The sequence below is a fragment of the Micromys minutus genome (assembly GCF_963924665.1).
Source record: "Micromys minutus genome assembly, chromosome: 4".
NCBI lineage: Eukaryota > Metazoa > Chordata > Mammalia > Rodentia > Muridae > Micromys > Micromys minutus.
The window spans coordinates 38,897,455-38,922,689 of record NC_137973.1 but is presented as its reverse complement, the minus strand read 5'-3'; the positions used below and the strand labels follow the sequence as shown (position 1 = coordinate 38,922,689).

General features: G+C 48.3%; 1 protein-coding gene across 1 annotated transcript; it reads left to right on the top strand.

Moving 5' to 3' along the window:
- The first annotated feature begins 1,224 nt into the window (after positions 1-1,224).
- TAFA3 (TAFA chemokine like family member 3) lies at positions 1,225-9,760 on the top strand. The gene is made up of 9 exons (XM_080916327.1): positions 1,225-1,264; positions 2,581-2,711; positions 2,842-3,075; positions 3,187-3,317; positions 5,543-5,631; positions 5,747-5,862; positions 6,570-6,719; positions 7,461-7,585; positions 9,055-9,760. Exons 6-9 carry the CDS (start codon positions 5,748-5,750, stop codon positions 9,064-9,066), a joined length of 402 nt encoding a protein of 133 aa, XP_080772453.1. The 5' UTR covers positions 1,225-1,264; positions 2,581-2,711; positions 2,842-3,075; positions 3,187-3,317; positions 5,543-5,631; position 5,747; the 3' UTR covers positions 9,067-9,760.
- The last annotated feature ends 15,475 nt before the right edge of the window (positions 9,761-25,235 follow it).

Here is a 25,235-nt window from a genome sequence, read left to right as displayed (position 1 = left end):
CTTCGGGTTAGGGCTGCTGAATCGAGAGCAGAGAGAGCTAGTGTGAGTCGCAGTGCTAACCAGGCACCGCAGGCGGCTGCCAGGCACCTAAAGGCACTATTCTCTCTAAAAGACACATCCCCGTTCGAGAGAACAATTGTCATTTCCATCCCACTTTACCAGAACCGTCCCCTCATACTTAGACTTCTCCTGGCCAGTTAGTAAGGCTAAGGACATAATAAATAAATATGATTACTGAGGGCTTGCTGCACAGTAAGACACGTTCTAACCATTAGGTTATTACACCAACAACGCAAGGTGAGCTACACACCCATTTTACAGATGAAAGCGTAGACAGTCTCCTGTTCTTTTACTTGCCTAACATTCACACAGCCTCTTAGCGATTCATACCCATATCAGAACCTGTTACAAATACTGGTTTCTCCTGATTGGAAAAAGGGGCGCAGAAGGGAGTGGGACTCCTAAATACCCTCTGAGGTTGCAAGCAGAAAAGGGATGCTGAGCAAGTTCTCTGGCTACCGCCAGGGGGCGGCAAAGGCCAGGCGGAAAGCTTGTCTGGGTCGCAGGAAAGCCTACTATTTGGACCCAGCACAGATGGGCTGTTTTCTGTTTTCTCTTCCGGATTACTGTCCGGACTCAGAAAGAATTCTGTCCTTATACTTGGGCTTTGAGAGTTGATCACTACCCGCTCCTTCATCTATCCCCAACAAACAGTTTAATAGAAGTCAAGGACCTTCCTTGAGGGAACCACAGACTCCCCGTTCTTACCTGAGACTCCACCTCAAAGCATCCATCTCGGTGCTTCCTGGTTATAATCTGGGCTAACCTGTGCCTCCTTTCTCGACCACTTCTAAATAAAAAATTTCACAGTGGTCATTCAAAGTACACAGACTTGCTGTGACTATGTCTGAGGTTTTGTTTTGTTTTGTTTGGGGGGGGGGGAAGGTCAGGGAAGAGGAAAAATGAAATCACCAGGGTGGAGGTGGGGTGGATTGATGAAAATCAGACTCGGGTGTTTTTTTTTCCTGTTTGAGAAAAACTGAAGCCAACTGTCTGATAAATGGCATAGTGTCAGTGGGAAGCCAAAGACTGGAGAGGGGAAAAGTGAGCTTTAGCTTTATTATTCAGTGTTTCTGGGTCAGTTTACCTATCACCTTTCAATGTCGCCCAGCGTCCAGGCTCTTCACAGCATCCACGGTGTGACTGCAAAGACGGGCCACAGATCTAGGATCTACTGACCCCTGGACTCCAGCGCCAGTTAATGGTCAGTGATAACCCTGAACTCCAGAACCACTCTGGCTCCCACCCATAACCAAACTCGAGGGCTCGCATGCTTCTGAACCCCATTCCCATTTCCAGACCATCAGCCATTCCCACACCTGGTAAAAGGACCTCTCCCTGAGGCAATAGAGAGGGAAAGCAAGGGGGAGGAGGCTGGAAAAGCACTTTTTTGAGATGGGTCCCTTGCTGGGAGCTGAACGACATTCTTCCATTACAAAGGAGAACAGGAGGGGTGTGGGGGGACAGGACCTTCTCAGAACAAACTATGTGGTGGTACACATCTGTAATCCCAGGAGGCAGAGGTAGAGACAGGATGATCACAAGTTAGTGGCTAGCCTGAGCTACATAGTGAAGTCCAGGCTAGCCAAGGCTACAAAACTTTGTCTTAAAGAGGTAGGGGGAATGACTTAGCAGGCAAAAGTGTTCACTGCCAAGCCTGACGGCCTGAGTTCAATTCTCAGCACCCTAGACAGAGAGATCCAGGGAGGGAGAGAGAAAGACAGGGAAGAGCCACACTCCTTGTGTCAGGCTTATATGCTCAGAACCCGGAACAAGGCTTCTTTGTTTCTCCCACACTATCACATCCCCAAAGCTTCCTTACTCTAACAGGTGCAAACACCTCTCCAGTGAAGAGGCAGATTCACAACACACTTCTACCCTCAAGTGTCTAATGAATCCAAAACACGAACCTGCCATATTTTTGGAATTGGGACTATTGAGTCTCTCTATGATGAAGATACTAGGAGCCCCAGATTTGGTTTCCAAGATGAGAGTCATACCCATCATCCACGGGGCCACTCAGCAGTCACTTGAAGCCCTCCAGCCTGGTTCTCCACCCTGGTACTGCCTTTAGTCCTCTCAGGTAGGGGGTAGCACTTCTGTGCTGGGAGTATTTACTATCCCTCCTGGGTGTCAGCCTGTGTAAAAACAAAACAAAAGCCAAAATACTGTGAGAATCTTCCAATACTGTGGTCTGCTTTTAGTGCCTGGGAAGCACCTTAGATAACAGTTGACTGTACTAACAAAGAACTGGATACACAGGCACGCTCGCGAACACACGTGCACACACCACTGCCTATTCTCTTTCTTTGCTTTTAAAACATAGTCTGGCTAAGTATCCCTAGCTGGTCTAGAACCGTGTGTAAACCACTTAGACCAAACTTCCTCAAACCTTCAGACAACTTCAAACCTTCCTATCGCCTACCCCTACTGTGCTTTTCTTTGTTCGGGTTTAGGGGGTGGTTTGGTTTGGCTTGGGTTTTATTGTTATTTGTATGTTTGTTTATTTGTTTGTTTTAGATAGGATCTCGAATTTATCTCCTGCCTTGTCTCCCAAATTCTGAGATTATAAGGTGTGAATCGCTATAAGTGGTCTGAAGAACTGAGTCTTAAGATTTAATGAGCTCGGATTTAAATAACAGCTGGTCTAGGTAAATACTACTCCCAGCCCCAACGCTCACCCGCTCCCCAGGATACCACCTATCTCTCTTAACCACTGGACTAGGCGCCATACTCCTAGAAGTTTTAGTGACCTGCTCTGATTAATGTGTTTTGCCCAAGGAACTGTTCATGAAAACAGTCAGTGGGCTTCTGTTCCTGACTCGCCCTGCGCCACAAGAGGCCGCTGCGGACTAGCTGTGTCCAGGTTTCCCGCGGAGCGCCCCCACTCTCTCAAGAAGGCGTCGGTGCCCGCAAGGGCTGGAGCAACAGGAACGACTCCCAGTCAAGCCGCTGCGCGCTCCTCGGCCTGCAGACCGAAAGCTCCGGAGGACCTGGCCTAACCCCGCAGAACTGGTGGGTCCTAACCCAGAGAATCCAGGTGCTCCAAGTTGGGGACTCCGGCTTGGCCAGAGCCCCTGCTCTCCTCGGGCGCAACAACTTAGTTCTGATCTATCGCGGACATAGCTCAGAACCAGACAACACCTAAGCTGGCCACTACCGCGGAGAGCCCGCTTTTAGGAGTCTAGATGCCAAGCTCAAAAGCAGCGAGGACCTCAGGCCAGAAGATTGAACCAGGGGCCACTGCTGTGGAGCAGGTGGGTACCAGGAGTAAGAGTAAGGAGGTGACAGAGGTACACAAAAACAAGATCAAAGGTCCTTGTTGACCTCTTGTGATATGGAGGTTGCTCTTTCAGCCTCACCTTAGCCCTGAGATCACTGGCCAGTGTGCTTCCGTTTTATTTCTCGCTGGAGACTGATTGAGAAGAGGACTTGGGCAGAGAATGCAGAAGCTCTTGTGGGTTGTGCACTGAAGCAGAGACCTGTTGCACAGTTAGGCTAGCCCTCTGTAGTAGGACTGAGGGGCGGCAGCAGAATTAAGCCCGTTCCAGAAGAGCCCAGGAGGCAAGGCTCATGAGGTTAGAGGTGGAGATAACCTAGAGCCCTGAGGATTCTTCCCCAGGGGTCTCTCTGGGATAAAGCTGGCCGATTCTGCACCCTTCTCTGACCCTAGCTCTGTCCCAAGATCAGAGAGGTGACAGCACCAATTGGACCCTCCCACCCCTGCTTCACTCCTAAGAGAAAGCCCACCCACTCTTCTCAGGCCAGTGCCCCACAGATCTCTATAGTCTCTGGGAGGAGGGTACGGAGCAGGGACAGCTTCCCAGAGCAGAGACGATTGCCTTTGCCATGGGAACAGCCCAAGCTGGAGTTCTTTACTGCTTGGCCCATTCTCTTACTCTCTTCCAAGCTTTCTCTTAGCCCCTCCCAGGGTCTGGCCTCTCTCTATTCTGAACAACCCCCACATTGCTCCCTACTTATCCAGATGAGGTGAGTCTGAGACCAGCAGATGAACAGTCAGAGGCCTAAAGCCCCCAGGAACGGTGAGTGAGACATTTGGAGATGGGAATCGAGGAGTAGACAGACAGCCCTTCCAAAGAAGCAGCTATATATCCTTCACTTTGGTCCCTGGTATTCCTAGAACTGAGTTATCAATTGCTGGGGACAGTGACCAGGCTAACCCGTGACCTCTAAGACCTGTGGCATACTGGGGCTCCTTCTGTCCCCTTCTGTGGCTAGTTTCTCTCTCAGCTTCGTGCTTCTATTTTTCTGGTTTCCCTCTGGTTCTTACCCACCCTCTGGTACAGATGTTTGAGGCCTTATTTGGTTCACAGAAGGAAGGAGAATGAGAACATGTGGGCCTAGGGCAGGCTTCTGGGTCTTGTCCCATGACAGCCAGCCTTTGGCAAGGAGGGTAGGGGAGGCATTTCTTTCATGTATTTGTTTATTTGTTTTCATGTGTGTGCATGATGTATGTGTGTATGCATCCGTGTGAAAGCCAGAGGAGGCTTGTTTGATAGAGACACGCAGCTCTGTCCCTTGCCACCCTACTCTGTTCAGGCAGGGCCTTTCACTGAATCTGCCTCTAGGGGCAACCCAGCAATCTTTTTACATTGTCTAGCTTTTTATATCTGTGTTGGTGTTCTCATGCTTTACTCAGAGTCCTCTTACTGAGCCATCCCCCTGGGCCCAGTGCTTTGTGTGTGTTTGTTTGTTTGTTTGTTTGGGACTGGGTCTTCCTATGTAGCCCTGGCTAGGCTTGGAACTCACTATTTAGATCAGGCTAGCCTCAAACTTCCGATGAGCGATGTGCCATTGTTAGGATTATACTTGTCACCATGACAAGCCTTTATTCCTTTCTTTTAAAAATTCAAATTGTGCTCCGGTTGAATTGGACTGCTACTACACACCCATAATTTGAAATTCAAGCATGCAAAAGAAAGAAATTGGGGGGGGGGTGGATAATTCATCTTCCTTCTTACAACTTCTAGCCAAGCAAAAAAAATGTCCTTTCTCAATGGTGGAGCTGGTGTATACATATTAAGCAATACACACTCCCTCTCCCTCACACACACCGTGTGTTCACTGTGTCCGCACCCCCAACTTGTTGCTCTTCTTCCCTCCTGTGAGACTGGTTTCTCAGAAGAGACTATTGCATATGTCATCACAGAGTTCCTCGGTGGCTTTGGTTTTTCTCTGTGCTCGGCTCTGTCCTGTGTTCCTAGCCATCGGGGGAACTACCTTTTCAGATTTCCATGGGGTGCTCAACCCTCTACTGATGGCTGTGTGGGTTGTATCTAGACTTTTGGAGCTTTATTTGTAAGATGGATAATAGCAGCCTCTGTGTACTGGGATATCACCAAGAGCACGCAAGTAAAGTGTTTGAGTCAAAAACTCAAAAAATGGGAGTCAGCGTCCTTGTCCAGTTCATGGCACAGCCTTTTAATTTACTCTTGGAATCTTTTAAACGTCTCCTCCACAGGATCCCCCTTCCTGTCCCTTGATCCTTCTTTACCAGTGATCACATCCTACAGTGACATTGCGCCTGGCCACTAGCTGCCTGGAGACGAGGTATGCATCCTGCTTAACTGTGGGCCTCTAGAGCATGGCATGGAGAAGGGACTGAGTTCGGGAACAGAGGGAGCCTCTGCTTTGAGCTAAGAAGGGTATGGAATTCCCTCCACAGAATGGCTGAGAGGTCCACCAGCAACTGGAGCCCCGGCAGCTGGGTGCTAGCACTGTGCCTAGCCTGGCTGTGGACACGTCTGGCCTCTGCTTCCTTTCAGCCTCCAACATCTACAGGTTTGGGGAAGGGGGTGAGATGAGGGAAGGGGTTTTATAGGATGTCTGCAGAGCTAGAAGGCACCTCAGCCCATCTCACAAAACAGGCAGATCTCTGGGGCAGAGTACAATCTGCAGATGTGACTCCTAGAGTCATTACCCAGCAAACTGTCCTCTTCCAATAGCCAGTCTAGAGAAGCCTGGGAAAACCCACTGGGACCATCTCTTCCAGGGGGAAGGTGCTCTGCAGTGAGGCCTTTGGGTGGGAGGCTTAAGTCTAGTCTCCTGCCCTAATTCTGGGGTTTTCCTTCTGGGATGGCTAAAGCCTCTGTAAGCGGATGATCCTCCCCCACGCATTGTAAGCTCTGGGGCCCTTGCCCTCACCCTGAGAAAGTGGAAGGTGGGGGCTGGTGTGGAACTCCAGCTTTCAAAGAGTCATGAGCATAGCCTCAGGGGGGTGTGGGTAACAGGAAAGTTTCATCTGTTCCTCTCTCTCTCTCTCTCTCTCTCTCTCTCTCTCTCTGTGTGTGTGTGTGTGTGTGTGTTTTGTGTTTTGAAGGTAAGTATGATCCCAGCCTTCACCTCTATGCTAGAAAACACTACCACTGAGTTGCAGTCCTAAGACTGGATAGCTCGTGAATGACTTTCCCATGAATAAGGAGGAGGGAGGGCGGAGGGCAGGGGTGGAGGCCTGGGTCCCCTGATCTTATAACGGTTGGCCCCACCAGTCCTAGTGAAGCAGGGCACCTGCGAAGTGATTGCGGCCCATCGCTGCTGCAACCGGAACCGCATTGAGGAGCGCTCCCAGACGGTCAAATGCTCCTGCCTTTCTGGCCAGGTGGCTGGCACTACAAGAGCAGAGCCCTCCTGCGTGGACGGTGAGTGAGAGGCCAGGCCCTGGGCAGAGCAGAGATAAGAAAGTCCATTTAGGCCTTGACATCTGCTGAGGATCTAGTTTCATAGCCACCTTATCTATCTCAAGTGATGGAGAATCGTCTTGGAGGAGAGGGCAGACATGGCCCGCCCTGTGTCATAGAGGAAGAAAGCTCTTGTTACAGGCCATATACATACCTTCCACCTGGCCCATCCCCTCAAACCAGCTCCTCTAGGGAGGTCCTCTTCCACAAGCCTGTTTTTATCAACCTGCTCCGTGTGGAACACGTGATCCCTGACACCACACACCCACTTTCCTTCCTTTCTGTGCACACTTGTGTTCTCACCCTCTGGAGGCATCCGGATCGTCACCATGCCCGTGCTCACTAGCTCACACCTGTTTGTGCCTGGATGTGGCTTGGATACTAACTCATATACACTCGGGAGGGAACTAAAGCCGGTACCTCTGTGCTAACAACAGCTGCCCCAGAGTCAGCTTCTGCCACCTAGCTCGATGCCCTCCTCCCCCTTTGGTGTGACGCAGTGGTGAAGTTGGCTGGGATAGACCCCAGTCCGCAGCCTAAGTACAGTGCTGCCTCCTCGGACCGCCCAGAGTAGGGGGAGGACGGGGGGGGGGTGGCAAAGAGAACCTGTGGTTTGTGGGAAGGCACGTCTCATTCACAGACCAGCTGTGACCAGTGCTGTGCTCCCAGAACTTAGAGCCACGCCTGCCTCCTACCCCACAGCCTCCATCGTCCTGCAGAAGTGGTGGTGTCAGATGGAGCCCTGCCTGCTGGGGGAGGAGTGTAAGGTGCTCCCAGACCTGTCAGGGTGGAGCTGCAGCATCGGACACAAGGTCAAAACCACCAAGGTATTGAGATGGACGGGCTATCGTCCCCTCCTGTTCCTCCTTCACCTGGGGTAGCACAGGGGCCGAGCCTTGGAGGGTCAGAGGGCCAGGATGGCAATGTCAATAGGTGGGCTGGTGAATCACTTTCTAGACTGTCTCATAGGCACTGCCACCAATGGTGGCCGCTGCCTTGGCTTTCTCCTCTTTGCTTCCCATGGGTTTACTCCTGGAAAATACCAGGCCTTTTAAAACAAAATGGAGCAGGGCAGAGGCAGGCATCTGTAATCCCAACACTCAGGAGCAAGATCAGGAGGTCAAGCCTAGCCTGGGCTACAGGAGACCTGTGTCAAAACAAAACAGAACAAACAAACAATTAAGGGGAGAGAATGTAGAGAGCTGAGGAAATGACCTAGACCATCCAGGGAGGAATTTATCCTTCTGTCTGAATTCCAGAAGCTCTAACCACTTTGCCTGCCACCTCGCCACAGACTGTCCCCTGTCCCCTACGCCACTCTTACCCCTCCTACTTCTACTCTGCACTGACTGCCCCCCTCTAGTCAGATTGCTGTGTCCTCAGTGACAGCACCTAAGAAGATTATTATCGTCACAGCTTGCTGCCTGCCCCACAACACAAGGGGCAATTAAAATTTTATCAAACGCTTTAGCAGTTCCGTGTGTGCCGTGGCTAATTAGTTGTATGCCATCTGCCGCCATCATCTGTGCAAGTGAGTGACATTTCCCAGCAAGCCAAGGCAATGTCCCCGCCCCTAGCCCCACCATGCGCAGTAAGCAGGCTAACGGACAGAGCAAACCACTTCTACAGTTCTAAGGAAGGTGGAAGGTTTTATAAAACACACAACACCGGGAGCTACAGTAGGAAAAGGCTTGCGGGGCTGGAGAGGTAGCTCAGTGGTTAGGAGCACTTTTTGGCTTTTGCGGAAGAGCCAGGTGCAATTTCCAGCACCTACATGGCAGCTCAGTGCTATCTATAACACAGTCCTAAAGGATCCAAGACCCTCTTATGGCCTCCTTAGACACTAGACACACATGTGGTGCACAGATGTTCACGTAGACACAATACTCATATACACAAAACTTAAGGGAGGCAGTTGGCTGACTAAAAGCCAGTCAGCCAGTCCGTAGGCAGGGAAGGAGGACAGTCATTCTGAAAATGTTTATTAAGACTTGCAAAGTGAGACCTATCACAGAGCCAGGGACATTTGCCATATACTCTTACAGCTCTCTGAAAGGCAGGTCACTGCCTTTGCTATTTGTGTGCTGACTCAGAAACAAATGGCAGTGAGGCTTGTCTGACTGGGGTCAGCATGGGCCACCAGGCCATGGGTGCCCAGTTTGGATGGCTTGCTTTAGGAGAGTGGCAGCAGTGACCTCTAGGTGACTTGCCTATGCTGGGACTCTCTGGCACACTACAATGGCTGGTTTCCTATTGCTTTCTCAAACATTCTTCTACCTGATAATTTGCTTTCTAGGTCACACGATAACTCTCGGAGGTCGTGGGTTAGGCGGGACAGCCTTGACTGAGCCCTGGACCAAAGAATGACCTCGGGTCACCAAACAGCAGATAGGAGGACTCACTTAGCTGGACTTGTGTCTATGTCAAATGTAACATAGACCTGCCAGGGCCCTGTTAGTCACACCGTTCAGCAGAAATGCTTGGATCTTTGGCCACACCCTTGAGAGACCTGTGCTCTCCTATGAACAAAGGTCAACACACAAACCCAGCCTTAAGGAAAATCTTGTCAAGTTAGGGAGTGGATGACAATTTAAACAGTTCAACGTGTCTGGTACCATGGCTCCTGAGCCTCTTACAGTAGGTATGGTGGGGTGGGTTGGATGAAATTTTCACAGATCTTCAGTCATCCCCCTGATCACAGGACACAAAGTCATGAGGTCATACCTGTACCTTTCCAACCTGGCCTTCCCATCAAACCTGCACCCCAGCAAGATGCTAAGATGTGAGAGGAACTGTTCCCTGATGTCAAGCCAGTACTAAACAGTAAAGATGAAGAGGTCTTCAGCTCAGCTCTGTGGAGGCAGGGTTTGCTGTCCATGGGATGGAAGGACCTCAGTCAGAATCATCCCCCACACACACACACCTGAACTTCCGGCATTTGGTTGCTTGTTTTAATGGATAAGAAAACTGAGACACAGAGAGGGATGAGATGATTTGCCCAAGATCTCACAGCTTGGGTTTCCAAAACTCAGATGTTGAGATCCAACCTAGGCCTTACATGGAAACTTTAAACAGTGATACCCAGCAAACACTGTCTGGATAGCAGCAACGTGATTCTTGGGAGATGGGACTTTGACCACTAGCATTTCAGTTGAGGTCACTCATCTTCCATCTAAAAAACTTAAAATACACACACACACACACACACACACACAGAGAGAGAGAGAGAGAGAGAGAGAGAGAGAGAGAGAGAGAGAGAGAGAGAGAGAGAGAGTGAGTGAGAGATAGCTTCTCTGTCCTCCAAATCCAAACAGACCCCATGACAGCCCAGAGGTCACTCAGCCCAGTGGCTGCAGAAGCAGTGTGAGCTATCACCCCTCTGACTGCTTGCTTCCAGGAGCTTCAGCCCTCCCCCTTCATAGGCACCTGCTAGAGGGCAGAGGGGCAGGCCAGAGGACAGCCCAACGTTGAAGCTCTTCACAATCAGGCTGGCCTCCTAGATGGCTTGGGAGTAGCATGCTGGCTTACTCTTGTTATCAGGGCCTTAAGAAGTGTATGTTAGAGACCAGCCTGGATGACGGTCCCTGAGATGGCAAATCAGTGATAGTTTGTGCCGGAGTCTCGGTGCCTGTTTCCCAAGGCATTTGACTAAGACTCTGATATCACCCCACCTCAGTACATGTTTTTGGTTTTTGTTAAATGAGATGATCAGTAATGTTATCTTTCGAAGGCAGGCCTCTGTCAGTCTCTGCTTGTAGCAAGGTGACACAGGCCAGGGTCACCATGGAAACACCAATGGCTGCCATGGGCTCCTTCAACACTGAAGAGTGGAGGCTGGGGATGTACTAAGTCTCCAGGACTCATTCTTTGTTTTGTTGTTTTGTTTTGTTTTGTTTGTAAACACATTACAGAATTGTCAACGCCATCTTTAGCTCTAGGGGTGGAAGGAACACATTGGTGCCCATTTTAGGTGTTTGGTCACCCTTCCCAGGGGACATTGAAGGCCTGGGATGGCCTCACAGCCTCCTGGCTCACCCTCTGTACCAAGAAAACCTGAGCTCAGGGCTGGGGCTGGGTTTGTTTTCCTCCTAATGCTCAGAGAGAGATGGGTGAGTGAATTATTTAGGTTACAGCTTCAGCAGAGCCAGACAATGAAAGCGGGTTTTCCTGGAGGCTCTGTAGGTTGATGGGGGGCTCAGTGGTGGAACACTGAAGGAAAGGAGGACTCTCCGCTGGCTCCTTCCTGGACACTGTCACCCCAGTGTCAGCCCCCCTCTCCCACCCTTGCTGTGTCGTCCACAGGAACTGGGTTAGAGTGGAGAGTCTATGGAGAGATGTCACAAGCTCCTGAGAGCTGCCAGCCTCCCCCAGCCTCCACCTGCCTCAGTGTCCTGGTTCTGTACCTTCCCTGACAACCCCCACTCCCACTAAAGTTGCTAATTTGTTGTTAAGTCTTCTGAGACTCCCTCCTGACCTAGCCATGCATTCATTGTGTGAACTCTGGGCGGAGGGGGTATCTGTATATTGGCAGAAAAGTTCCACATAAACAGCTCTGGCAGAGAAGAGAAAAGCTCCCCCAAATTCTATATCCAATCGAATCCAAACCTGTGTAGGTTTTGTAGCGATGCAAAGAACAGTCTAGAAACGAATGGAGTTTTTTGGAGCATAGGGGTTCCTGTAGTTCTTGGTCTTCCTCCTCCCTCCTTGGTGAGAGCATCTCAGATGCTCTGGAGTCTGCGAGGATCTCAGCTCTTCAGCTACGCAGGCTTTCGGGAAGCCAGCAACTATTAAACCGTATAACTGGTTTCTGCTGACCTCCTGGCAGTCTCAGCAGTCTGTGAGTGACCTCCTGGTTAGTGACCCCAGACAGCTCCATAACATCGAGTTGTACATTGAGGTTACAGCTCCTGAAAACCAGAATTATAGCCGCAAGGGGTTTTAGAAGCCAGTTATCCAGCTCTCTGATTTGCCAGCCTAGGATGGGGTCGCTCAGAAGGGTTAAGTAATTTTCCAAAGTCACACAGCAAGCTGGTGGTGTGTCCTTGCTCAGTGATGCAGCACAGGGTTCTTTCCATTATTGTACCTCCCGCCTCACCCCAGAGCAGATGAGAACTTGGAAGGAAAACAGGGTTTTTAACCATGACTGTGAGAGTCTCATTCTAGAATCGCCCAACACTGTGAGAGCAAGGGGCAGAGGGAGGAACAGGAAATACATGGTAGTCACGTACACAGAGGAAGGAAGAAGGGGAGGGGCGGACATCACCGTTTCAGAATTTCAAACCACAGAGCAAAACTGAACAGGACTGATGCCTCATGAAGGAGAACTGGTCTCCGTCCTCTCTGGAGGAGGTGACACAGAGCTTTGCCAGTCCTTGACAAACCGGGTATGGTGGTTCATGCCTATAGTTCAGGTACTCAGGAAGCAAGCAGGCGAATGGCAGGATGGAAGATGGAAGCCATCTGGACCTAACAGGGACCCTGTCAGAAGAGGAACAACAGCAACAAAAGAAAAAACAAAAAAAAGAAACCTTGCAGAATCTTGAAGCCATCTTGATAACCCCAGGTTTTTTTATGTCCTGTACAGGGGATTGCAAACTAAAGCACATGGGTTACTTTGTTTGTTTGTTTGTTTGTTTGTTTTTAGCAAATAAAGTTTTATTGAAACATATGCTTACTAATGCCTATGACTATCTTTGTGCTGCGACAGCCTATATGAGTCATTGTGAAGAGACCACATGACTCTCGCAACCAAAATGAGTCCTTGGAAACGTTTTGCCAGTCTTTCCATCGGTATTTTACTGTAGCGTTCTGAATGTGAGCACTCCTGTCCTGGAAACTGGTGGCTCCATTGGATTCCAGCATTTGGGGAGGTTTTCATTTCATTTTGTTTCCTTTGACCCTGTGCCTGCGTCCCCTTAAATCCTTTCCAATGCCTCTTGTAATGTCTAACAACAATAGCAACCATGGACATGAAGTCTGAGACGCAGAGCAGATGGACACCTCTCAGATACTTCATAGCCACATCAACAGTTGCTCTTCTCCAAGTTCATGCAACTACTATGTCTGAACTTCAGGAGGGTAACCGCACATGCACCCTCATGTAAAGACTGTGCATGCATGTGACTGGCTGGTGTTTCTATGTCAGTGGGTTTTAGCATCACCATGCTCTTAAACAAGGATGATATTCAGAATGCACAGAAACCAGTTCAGCTGAAACACTAAGGAAGCAGATGGCTGGACCAGGGTGCGCTGGCTGCTCACAGCCCAGTCCACAGTGTACATTCCCCTCTATCTGTGTGGCTGAGTTCTTCTTCATCTCTCCCAGTGAGAGTAGCTAAGCTGGTCCTTGATATCCTTGGGGCGTTAGTGTTGGGGTGGGCACAGGCCCAACAGCTGCTGCACTCAGGTGGCTGTAAATGTATTTGGAGTTGATGTATGGCTGAGCATTCAGAGAAGCAGAGAACAACTTTTCAAACGGCTCTCCAGGGCATATTTTCCCTTTATCCTCTTCTATACCCTCAAAGCCATCATCATCAAAATTGTTCTTGTCCTATAAGACGCACCCCACAGTGCCCCAGTCCAGCATCCCAGCCCTTCCTAAGCACAGACTAGAAGACAATACAACTCTGATTTGCTCAGGTATTGGATTTTTTTATTTGTTTGTTTCCAAGACAGGGTCTCTCTGTGTAGCCCTGGCCGTCCTGGAACTCACTCTATAGACCAGGCTGGTCTTAAACCCAAAGATCTGCCTGCCTCTGCTTCTTGAGTGCTGGGATTAAAGGTGTGCGCCACCACAACCCAGCTTGATTCTGTTTGTTTTTTGGTAACAGTTTGTCTTTTTCTTTGTTATGTCTTTCAAGACAAGGTTTCTCTGTCCAGCCCTGGCTGTCCTGGACTCGTTTTGTAGACCAGGCTGGCTGGAAACTCAGAGATCTGCCTGCATCTGCCTCCCAAGTGCTGGGATTATTATTTTTTTAAAGACTGGATGTTACTATGTAGCCTGGGTTGACTCATGGCAATCCTCCTGCTTCAGAAACTCCAGGTCAGTCTCCAGATGTGGAGGACATAGACTTTCATCAGCTTCTTTCTATAACAGCTGACATGCCTGAGTTCAGAAGTTTGGAATATAGCTTTTTCTGATCTTCTGCCATCCCTAGGTTAGACCCTTATCCTCCCAATCTCCTCATAAATTGTTGCTATAGGTGCCAAAAAGATGCTCATTGGTTAAGAGTACTGGCTGTGCTTCCAGAGGACCCAGGTTCGATTCCCAACACAAGGTGGCTCATAACCAACCAGCTGTTAACTCCAGTTCCAAGGGATTGGATCTAACATCCTTTTCTGGCCTTTCCAGGCACTGCATGCAAACACATGTTCAGACAAAACACCTATACATACAAAAAATAGTAATACTTGTTGCTGTGATTTGTTCCCTTCAAGACTCAGTTTAAAACTGATTGCTATTTATGGTGATGTTGGAAGTGGGCCTTTGAACGGTGATTAGCTTGTTAAGAGGGATTAATACCTTTCTTCTGGGCATGACCCATCTTATACATGCCCACCCGTCCTTCCCCTCCTGAGGATCTCACCAGATGTTGGGACAATTCATGCTCAGTGCCCTTGGACTTTCCAGCTCCTAGAGCAATGACATCTAAGCCTGCAGCTACTGACCCAGCAAATGTTTATTGTTTGAAACAGGGTCTCTCTACATAGCCCAGGTTGGCCTGGAACTCATTGTGTAGCCCAGGTTGGCTTTGAGCTTTTAGCAATCCCGCTGCCTCTGTTTTCAAAGGGATGGGATTACAGCATGCATCAGCATATCTGGCTTCTAATGTTAATTCTTGATACCTGTTAGGAAAGATTACCAGAAGTAGCATGCTTATTGGTAAGCCCAGCTGTGCACCTTTGCACGAGTGCGCACGCACGTGCACACACACACACACACACACACACACACACAAACACACACACATCACCCGACTTCCCATCCCCCACTCCCACCAACTCCACCCCTATTAGGCATTACCTTCAATACAGGTCAGGCCATCCTTCTAAAAGAGACAGGCAAATAGGAAGTAGCAAGTATTCTACACACCTGGGCAGCCCACGGGCATCCAGATAGCGGTATATAGTTCTGTAGAAATTTAGGAGCTTCTCACCCTGGAAGACTTGGTGCAGTGGGCAGGGTTGCCCATTGTCCAGGAAACGTTCAAGTATCACCCTAAGGTAGAAAACAATTTGCAGCCTGTGGCTTCTACAAATAAGAAAGATAAGTGTTGCTATTTGGAATGTTGGGGGAGGGGCGTCATTGAGACAGGCTTCCCTTTGTAGATCCTGCCCCCACTCACATATACACACTGGCCTTGAATTTTGGGAAATTCTCTTGCCTCTCTTCTAAGTGCTGGGATTGATAGTTCTGATCTAGTCCTGCTCTGGTTTCTGGAAGGTTCTGAAGATGTTTTCGGTATTGCTGGAAGAACAATAGCTCTCTCACTGCTGCCTCACCACCGGGAGAAACGGAAAGGATCAGAGCAAAGGAAACCTCCTGTATGTCCAAGGTGAATGAGTCATGTCGTTGCTAATTCTGCACAGGCTTTATTTGACTGTGCTCATTAGCTTATTGATCTGCCTGTGGGATGTGTGCATATGCAGGCCAGCGTTGACAGCGAGTATCTTTACTCTGCTGATCGCCGCTGGTTTTTTGTTTGAGGCAGGGTCTCTCACTGAACCCAGGGCTTACAAACTCTCTAGACTGTCTTGGCATTGAGTCTCTGGGATCCTGTGTCTGTCTCTCAGTGTGGGGTCACAAGAGTGCTACCTGCCCCATTGTTTGTTTGTTTGTTTGTTTTTCTCTGTATTTGGGCTGAGGATATGAACTCTGGCCTTCTGACTTACATAGCAAGCATTTTATCAATGAGTCATCTCCCAGCTCCCCTTAAGTATCTATATGTATGTTTTAAAAATATTTTTATTGTTTACTTTGTGTGTGTGTGTCTGCGTGTGTCTCTCTCTCTCTCTCTCTCTCTGTGTGTATATATATATATATGCCAGAGACATCAGTCCTCTCAGGAGCTCAAGCTACAGGCGGTTGTGAGCCACCCATCGTGAGGACTGAGAACCAATGCCCGTCCTTTTGAAGAGCAGCACCAGTACAAACCCTACTGCTGAACCATCTCTCTAGACCTACTGTACACACTTTTAAAAGCACACTTGTGCACACACGCACAGAGAAAGAGAGTTTGTGTGTGTGTGTGTTATTTCTCTTTCCCAGTGGTAAAAGCAACCAGAGCATTTTTTAGCTAAAACAATAAAAGGACTATACAGAAGCAGTGTGAGATTTCATCCAGAAACACAAAAATGGGCAAGAGTCAAGCCAAGGGTGCCGGTGTGTGCGGGTGAGCCTGCTGCCTCTCAGTAACTCTGTGAGCTGGTTATACACACCTTGGTCATTTTCCCCCACAGAAACCTGTGAAACCAGTGTTATTAACATCTGCTTCCAGGCACTGCTCAGAGGAAAAAAGAGCCAGTGTGCCTTCGTTGGTAGCCTGTGTGTCTAGAACACAGAAAACACAACTAGAAAGCTAACAGAAGGGGTGGGAAGTTTTCCATGGGAGAGCTAAGCCACAAATGTTGACCTAAGCTGCGTGTGATATACAGGACGATGATCAAGGGCTCAGGAAGATGCTCTGCTGGGACCCTTGTCACAAAGAGGAGGAGGAGGAAGAGGAGGGAGAAGAGGAGAAGGGGGAGGGAGGAGAGGAGAAGCGAAGAAAGGGGAAACTGACGGCAATCCAGGTAAGACTTAATCAGCCCTCCAACCTAGAGGAGAGCTTGGCTGGGAGAGGTGGGAGAAGACTGACAGTGTCCCCCAGTTTCGCTCTCTCTTCTTTCCTAGCAGTGCAGCCTTTGTTCTCTTCCACCATCACAGCCTGGCCTCATGTGCTAGATCTGTGTACTGTCTGGGGAACACTGGAAGTCCAGCATTCCCATAGCCCCTCCCCCTCCCACAGGCTTTCCACTAAAGCCCCTTGTCTTTACACCAAACAGATCCCTTGCTAGTGACTTTTGCAGAAGCCACCATTCAAATCTTAGGAGCTTATTGAGGACTACCAGTTTTAGAGGCTTAGATGAGCTGGAGTTTCTGACATATTGCTGAGGGCACCGTCTGCTGGAGGGGACCGAAGGTCCTTGACCATTATCCCTGTTCTTTGGTTTGTAGGAGTCACTTTTTCTCTAATGTAGCATGGGGTTTCTCTTTAACATCTGTTATGCACATGGACTCCCAAGCCACGTGGCTGTGCTCCAGCCAAAGCCAGCCTAACTGGGGACTGATCTTCCTGGAGTGTCCCTTTAGAGATCCCCATAAGAATTGAGATACAAGGGCTGGAGAGATGGCTCAGTGGTTCAGAGCACTGGCTGCTCTTCCAGAGGTCCTGAGTTCAATTCCCAGCAACCACATGGTGGCTCACAACCATCTGTAATGGAATCCTACGCCCTCTTCTGGTGTGTCTGAAGACAGTGTACAGTGTACTTACATAAAACAAACAAATAAATCTTTAAAAAAAGAAGAAGAAAAATGGAAAGGCAGATGTTCAGAAGGTGGCTCACTTCACTTAGATTTGTGGGACCTATCCCAGACTCTTGGAGACACTGGAGCTGATGACCTCCTAAGTCCCACCACACAGAGTTCCCGAGATCTCACTAAGGACAGGCATCGGTTGCCAAGAGGATGAATATATTGAGAGGGGTTTTACTGTTGTTTGAGGTGAGGAGTCGGTGATGTGTGGGGTCTATGCTTCTGTGTGTGTTCCTGTGTACACACACGTGGAAGCTAGAAGTCAGTGTTGACAATCTTTTATTAGCTCTCTGCCTTATTTACTTACTTATTTTAAAGTCAGAGGATCTCGCACTGAACACGGACACTAGGCACAGACACCTCAGAATCTATGGCCTATGAGCTCCAGGGACCCTCCTTTCTCTGCCTCTTCATCACTAGGGTCACTAGGGCAGTCTGGTTTTTGTTTGCTTGCTTGCTTGCTTGCTTGTTTGTGTGTTTTTAATGTGGGTGCTGGAGATTCCAGTTGTCCTCATTAGCAACTGAGCCATCTCCCCTGCCTGCTAACTGAGTTTTAATGGCTGGAGTGACCCAGAACCACTATCAAGGCTAGAGGGTTGAAGTTTTACTCTATAGATCCTGAGGAAGGGAGGGTCGTAGAGGGTGGGAGGTTAGTGGGGGTGTCCTTGCCTCCTCCCCTAAGGAAGAAAGCTGGGCAGCCATTGACGTGCCGGTGGGATCTGCGTTAGTTGCTGATCGTTAAATAAGCTGCTGGTAAGCTGATTGCCCATTGATAATTTTTTTTGGGGGGGGGAAAGGAGGGAGGGAGGGGAGAGAGGGAGGGAGGGAGAGAGAACATTTTAATTACGTTTGAATAGAAACAATTGGTACACGCAAAAGCATCAGAACAGCCCCACTCCTTCTGTTAGGAGTCCCACAAATCGAGCAAGCTACACAATTGTAACGTATACACAGAGGTCCTAGGTTAGACCCACGCAGGCTCCCTGACTTCCGTTCAGTCTCCGTGAGACCCGATAGGTCAGGTTTGTTTGTTTGTTTTTGTGATGTCATTGATGTGATGTTTGTTTTGTGATGTCTCCTACAATCCTTCCTCCCTTCTTCTGCAGGATCCACTGAGCTCTGCCTAACGTTTGGCTGTGGGTCTCTGCATCTCTTTCACCAGTTGCTAGATGGAGCCTCTCCTGCAGGCTTCTGAGTGTAGCAGAATATCATTAGGAATCATTTCTTTACTTTTTTTTTCTTTCTGGACATGTCTGGCTCTATCTTAGGTCTCTGGGCCATCCAGCCTCTGGTTTCTGGTCTTTGAGGCAGTGTCAGGAGTGTGCTCCCTCTCGTTGCATGGGTCTCAAGATGGACACAATTTCTGTGCCACCTTTACCCCAGTCCATCATGCTGGTAGGACAAACTGTAGGTGGAGGGCTTTGTGGCTGGGTTGGTGTCCCAATCCCTCCACTGGAAGTCTTTCTTGGACTGGGTTGCTTCATCCAGCCTTAATATGAGGAGAGGTGTCTAGTCTTCTTGCAGTTTGATACATACAGCATTTGGTTGCTATTCCCGGGAGACCTGCCCTTTTCAAATGGGAAAGCCAGGAGGAGTGGTTGGGGGTGGGGGAGAGGGGAAAGGTAGGGACTGGAAGGAGAGAACGGAGGAGAAACTGCGCTGGGGACTTAATAGACGAGAGAATAAATTAATACATAAAAAAGAAACAATTAGTTGCAATTGTAGGCTTTAGTCAATTACAAGATGTCAGAGTAGAAGTAGGGTCTAGATGGGGTGGATACACACACAGGAACCGGGGAAGTTAAGAGGTATGTGTAAGATTTAGGGAGGGAAATTAGTCTTTGGTTAAGAGAGAGGTGCAGAGAGGTGCTGTTCGATGACACGTTCTGTGAAGACTGCGGTGCCCTCCTTCCCACTAGCCTGTGGGGTTAGACTTTCATTCTCAGGGATTCCTCCCCTTTGCCCCCACTCCGGGACGGGTGGGGCCACCTCGGGTGGATGGAAGGATAGCAGCTGAGCGCCGTCCACCCCAGACCTCCTAAGCAGACGGTGCATATTCGGTTCTATGCTGAGCTCTATCTAGAACCCGGGCGTCTGGACGCGCAGCGCCCCCTCGCGGTGGGACAGGCCTGGTGCTGCAATCGCAAAACTGCAGGGATCCGCTCAACCCGAACAAGCTCTGGGGCAGCTCCCGGTACAGAACCGCTAGCTCCCTGTTAACCTCGGATTCCTCTCAATGCCCAGCCCCGCGGCTCCTGGAGAAAGACTTCCTGTAGCAAGGGCCAGGCCCCCGTGGGTAAAAAGAAATACAAGGGTGTGTGCCGAAAATGTCTATCGACGCACAGTGAAAAGATTCACCTCCTTGGTTTTGTTTTTGTTCTAACCAATGTTGAAGTCTATCTTAATGGCTGGAGAGATGGCTCAGCGGTTCAGAGCACTGGCTGCTCTTGCAGAGGTCCTGAGTTCAATTTCCAGAAACCACATGGTGGCTCACAACCATCTGTAATGGGATCTGATGCCTTCTGGTGTGTGAAGACATCGACTGTACTCACATATATAACATAAATAAATCTTAAAAGAAAGAAAAGAAGTACATCTTACATGTAATAAAATACTGCTATCTGAAGTGAATATTTTGTTGAGTTTTCACACGCCTGTACAGTTCTTCCATGATCGGAATTTTATGTTGGAGCTGAGGACGTCTCTCTGACGGTAGAGTTAGTGCTTGCTTAGCAAGCACGAATCTCCGAGTTTAACCCCACAGCAGAAGCCTAGCTTATATGGTTCATGTTTGCAATCCCAGCACTCAGGAGGCAGAGACACAAAGACAGAAATTTAGGGTCATTTTCGGCTACGTTGTGAATTCAATGCCAACCTGGGCTATTTAAGACCCTGTTTCAAAAAGAAAAACAAAACAAAAAAAAAATTCCCATCTCCTCAAGAGTTGCCAACCTTGCCCACCTGGTTACCAGGCAACCACTAGACTGATGGTCTCACTTCAAGGAAGGTAATCGATTCCCCACAGCATGCCCAGAGGCCATCTCTCAAATGATTCTAGGTTATGTTAAATTAACACTATCACAAATATCGTCGTTGTTTTGAAACCAGGATAATGTTGGCCTCAGAAAAAAGTAGCAAAGTTCTCACTGTTTCTACACTCTTAAAAGGCTATATAAAGTTTGTACTATTTCTTTTCTTAGTTGGCAGAATTCACTTTTGAAGCGATCTGACTTTATGTCTTTAAATTTTTAAAAAATTATTCTCTCTCTCTCCTGTCTCTCTCTCTCTCTCTCTCTCTCTCTCTCTCTCTCTCTCTCTCTCTCTCTCTGTGTGTGTGTGTGTGTGTCCTGTATGTAAACACACCACAAGCATGGCTGATATCATCGTAGGGCAAAACAGTATGTAGAAACCCCTAGAATCAGACAGATGTGAGTCTCCATGTAAATGCTGTGAATCAAACCAGGGTCCTCTAGCAGAGCAGTAAACACCACTGGGCTATCTCTCCAGCCCTGTTTCTTTATTTCTTTTAAAATTTTCACTATTTATTTTGCCTGTGTGGGTTTTTGTCTGTATGTGTATCTGTGTACCCCAGGCATGCCTGGTGCCTTCAGAACCCAGGAGGAGGCATTTGGTTACTCTGGAACTGGAGTTATAGATGTTGTAAGCCATACCTGTGGATGCTAGGAATCTAACTGAGTCCTCCAAAGAGCAAGCCAGAGCTCTTAAGCACTGAGCCATCTCTCTGGCCCTCAGATTAATTTTCCCTGAAGCATTTGGCTTGTCTTAAAGCTTTACATCCCCAAATTTTTATTAAAAAAAAAAAAAAAAGCAAACCCCATGCTTATCACCAACTTTCCACTTGTAAATATACACTCAATTGGAGGCAGGAAGATGACTTAGCAGGTAAGGGTGCTTGCTGCCAGGCCTGACAACCTGAATTTAGTTCCCAGAATCCACACGGTGAAAGGGCAGACCTTGTGCAGCCTCTGACTTCCACATGCTGCTGTGTCACAGGAGAGGAAGGATGTGGCTGCTCCTGGGTACAGTGGAGCAGAAGATTTAATGTAGATGAAAGGGAGAACATCGCCAGAGGCAGGGACATCTGGGAAAGTCCAGAGTAAACAGGACCCCGAGCCTGATGTGTGAGGAGAGAGGAGAAGGGAGGGAGACAAGAGAGATGGGAAAAGAGAGGAACCTGTACATCAAGATGCTAGGAGGCCCAAAAGAGGAGGAGCATCCACAATGTTTGAATTATGTAGGGAAAGGCATCTAGTGGAAGGACAGCCCAGCCCCTGGGCTGGGGAAGTTTAGGGTAGGGGATGCCGTATGCCAGCCAGAAGGACCCTAATAACGGGTAGGGACTGAGAGATGCTGGCAGAACATGGTGGCCAAGTCTGCTCTGAAGTTAAATAAGGCACCTCAGCCATTTGTCCAGGCTTGAGACCTAACAAATAATATTAATTATATTATATACTTAAACACTTTTTTTTTACCCACCGGGGTCAATATCTAGTATCCAGAATTATTGATAACTGGAAAAAAGAGGAAAAATATTTGTTTTGAGGATAAAATGTTTCTATCATAGATTTTTTTAAAAGTATGTTCTCCGTATGTGCTGCATGATAGGGGGATATTTATGGTGTCATTGTCACATGCTTATCATCAATAGTACAACCAGATAGGCCTTGCTCAACATGTAGAACACACACACTCTCTTTCTTTCTCTCTCATGTGTGTGTGTGTGTGTGTGTGTGTGTATGCCATGAAAATGGAAAGAGAATTATTTAGGGAGGAGGAAGTGGAGATAAGGACAAAGAAGTAGGAAGCAGGAATAGTTAGGGGAAGGCAAATATCACTTTTTGTCCTTATGCTAATTCTATATTAAATCTATAGATTTATGTACCATGAAACATATATGATGTATTTGCATATGTGACAGGGCAGCAGAAGAAAGATTACTTGAGGGGATATTAGAGGTAGTGGGGGTGAGTATTTGTGAAGTACAGTGTACGCATATGGGAAGTCAGCATAATGAAGTCTGCCATTTTGTACATCCATTGTAACATCAGACAGGGAAGGGCTGGAGCTTGAAGTTGTCAGCAGTAAAGTGTTGAAAGATGCAGCCAAACCCTTTGCAATTGTCCTGCATTGACTATTGCCCAGAGTCTGAAAATAGTTCTTTTATTTATTGTGCCTGTTTTCCCAGTTATTTTTAGCTTGGGGGTAAGAGCCATAACAGTTAATCCTTCATGGAGGAAGCAGAAGCCTGTGTGTTGCATTACGAACTGGGTCTGAGTGAGAGCGCATCCAGGCCAGGAGGAGTTCTTTATTCTGATGGGTTGACAGGTAGAACCCGGAGTAAATGGCACACCAGACAGCCTGGGTCAGGTAGATTCTCTCTGGGGAAATCTCTGTCTGCCTCTCCTGTCTGCCTCTGACAAGAAAGGCAAAGGCATGAGAATTTGATCAACCAACAGCACTTGTAGACGAGGCTTTGTACCAGCCATGGATGAAAGACTTGTTAAAAAACAACATTTGGCCATTGACAGAGTATTTTTCTATATTTTATCCCCTGTGGTCCCTACTGTGAGGAGGAGGGAGGATAGACAGAGCTGGGGAAGGATGTAGGAGGGATGACCTCTGACTGAGTCTTTGCTGACAGACCAGTAGATACAGAGAGGACAGGGTGTGCCTGACCTGGAAGGAAGATCAAGAGATTGACAGTTAGTGTCAATCATACATGTTAAATATGGCTTCTGTACTGTTTGTGTGTCAAGTTGACAAGGGGTCAATTGTACTGGCTGGTTATGTGTCAACTTGATACAAGCTGGAGTTATCACAGAGAAAGGAGCCTCAGTTGTGGAAATGCCTCCATGAGATCCAGCTGTAAGGCATTTTCTCAACTAGTGATCAAGGGAGGAGGGCCCAGCCCATTGTGGGTGGAGCCATCCCTGGGCTGGTAGACCTGGGTTCTGTAAGAAAGCAGGCTGAGCAAGCCAGGGGAAGCAAGCCAGTAAGTAACATCCCTCCATGGCTTCTGCATCAGCTTCCTGACCTGCTTGAGTTCCAGTCCTGACTTCCTTTGGTGATGAACAGTGTAAGCTGAATAAACCCTTTCCTCCCCAACTTGCTTCGTGGTCATGATGTTTGTGCAGGAATAGAAACCATGACTAAGACAGCTTCCATTGTGGTCTTTGTACTATCATAGCAAAGAAAGACAGGCTGTGAATCTTCTGATGCTCAGCCAGGGAGCCTCTGAGGGCTGCACACTTGAACCAGTTAGAACTATAGCCTGGACTTGGGGTCTCCACAGATCATGAACTTCACATATTTGAATGTGACTCTGTTTCTAGGGCCTCCTGGGCTGAGCTCCTCCTGCAGGTTTTGGCAGGTCATTCTGGGTGAATTTTGAGCGCCCTCAACACTTTTCTCTGCCTGGTGTCTCAGACTCCAGCTGGGTCTGGACCTCCTCCCCTCCCCCCCCTCAGATCTTTTTGAGATCCTGTTGGCTGGACTTATATTTTAGGCCTATATTGCCCTGAAGTAGGTAGTAGCTACTCTGGTTTGTGGAATAAACTTGTGTGGGTGAAGAATAGGCGCCTAGTGTGAGAGGATAAATGCATGGAGTGCTGTGTGTTTGGAGCCCTGAGGGTCTATGGGGCCATGGTCTCTCTGTGGGTTAATAAATCTGGGTTCTCAGCTGGGCAGTGGTGGTGCATGCTTTATCCCCAGCATTCAGGGACTGCAAATGCACATCACTCTCACCTGGTTTTGCCACTCATGGGATTTGTTGTTATTGTTTTGGGTGTTTTGTTTTGCTTGACTTTTCAAGGAGTTCCTCCAAATAGCCCTGGCTGTCCTAGAACTTGCTCTGTAGACCAAGTTCACAACTAGGGTCTGCTGGCCTCCAACTCATTCGGGGGGTATGTGTAGATAGAGCATGCATATATTAAAAAAAATATTTTTTTAAAAAAGCAGAGTAACTAACTTGTCCATGAATGTTAGCCTGGAGAAAGAGCAGTGTCCTGAAGCTATAGGAGGCCAGAGAAGCCCCAAGGCAGAGGAAAAGATGTTAGTCTCTGAACTCTGTAACATTACTCAGCACACACTCCTCATGAACCTAACACTAGCCAACAAAAACATCTGATACCAGGGAAGAGAGGGAGAGGTGATCTGGGAAGTGAACTCGTTTGGGGAGGACAGAGACCACAGGGGGTGGGTGGATGAGGGTTGAGTTGCTGACCAGGCCCCACCCCAATCCTTCCTCAGTACTCACTAACTACTCACTTTTTTTTGGGAAGAAAAGGACTATTTAGCATAGCTACTCTGGTTGACTGCTACCTGTAGGAAGTTAATGCTTTAAGAAAAAGAACAGGTCACACCTGGGTGCTGTCCTGACGTTGAATTAAGCTGTTTCTGCTATAGTCAGCTTTGTCACTCTGACAGAATACCCAAGATGATTATGGGTGTAGTCACTTGCCTGTAATCTCAGCTTTCAGGAAGCTGAGGCAGAAAGATTGTAGTGAGCTTGCAACTAACTAGGACTACATTGTCTTTTTTTAAAGAATGGCTCACAGTTTTGGAATCTTTAGGCAATGGTCTAATAGTCCATTGTTTTGGACCTGGGAAGGCAGCATAGCATTGCAGAGGTGTGTGGCAAAGCAAAACCCTTCACAGTTTCCAGGAAACCAACCATTCTAGGACCCACCATCCCCTTCCTGGGCATCTTCCCAGTGGCTTAAAGGCCTACTGTCAGACTCCACCCTACAGACTCTAGCACCTCCCAATAGCATGAGGGCCTTTGGGGGAACCCCTACCAAATGTAACAGTTTTGGTCTTTAGGGTCTTGACGTTTTGGTTCCATCTTCAGTCCCCCTGATCTCTAATGTACCAAGTAAATGCAT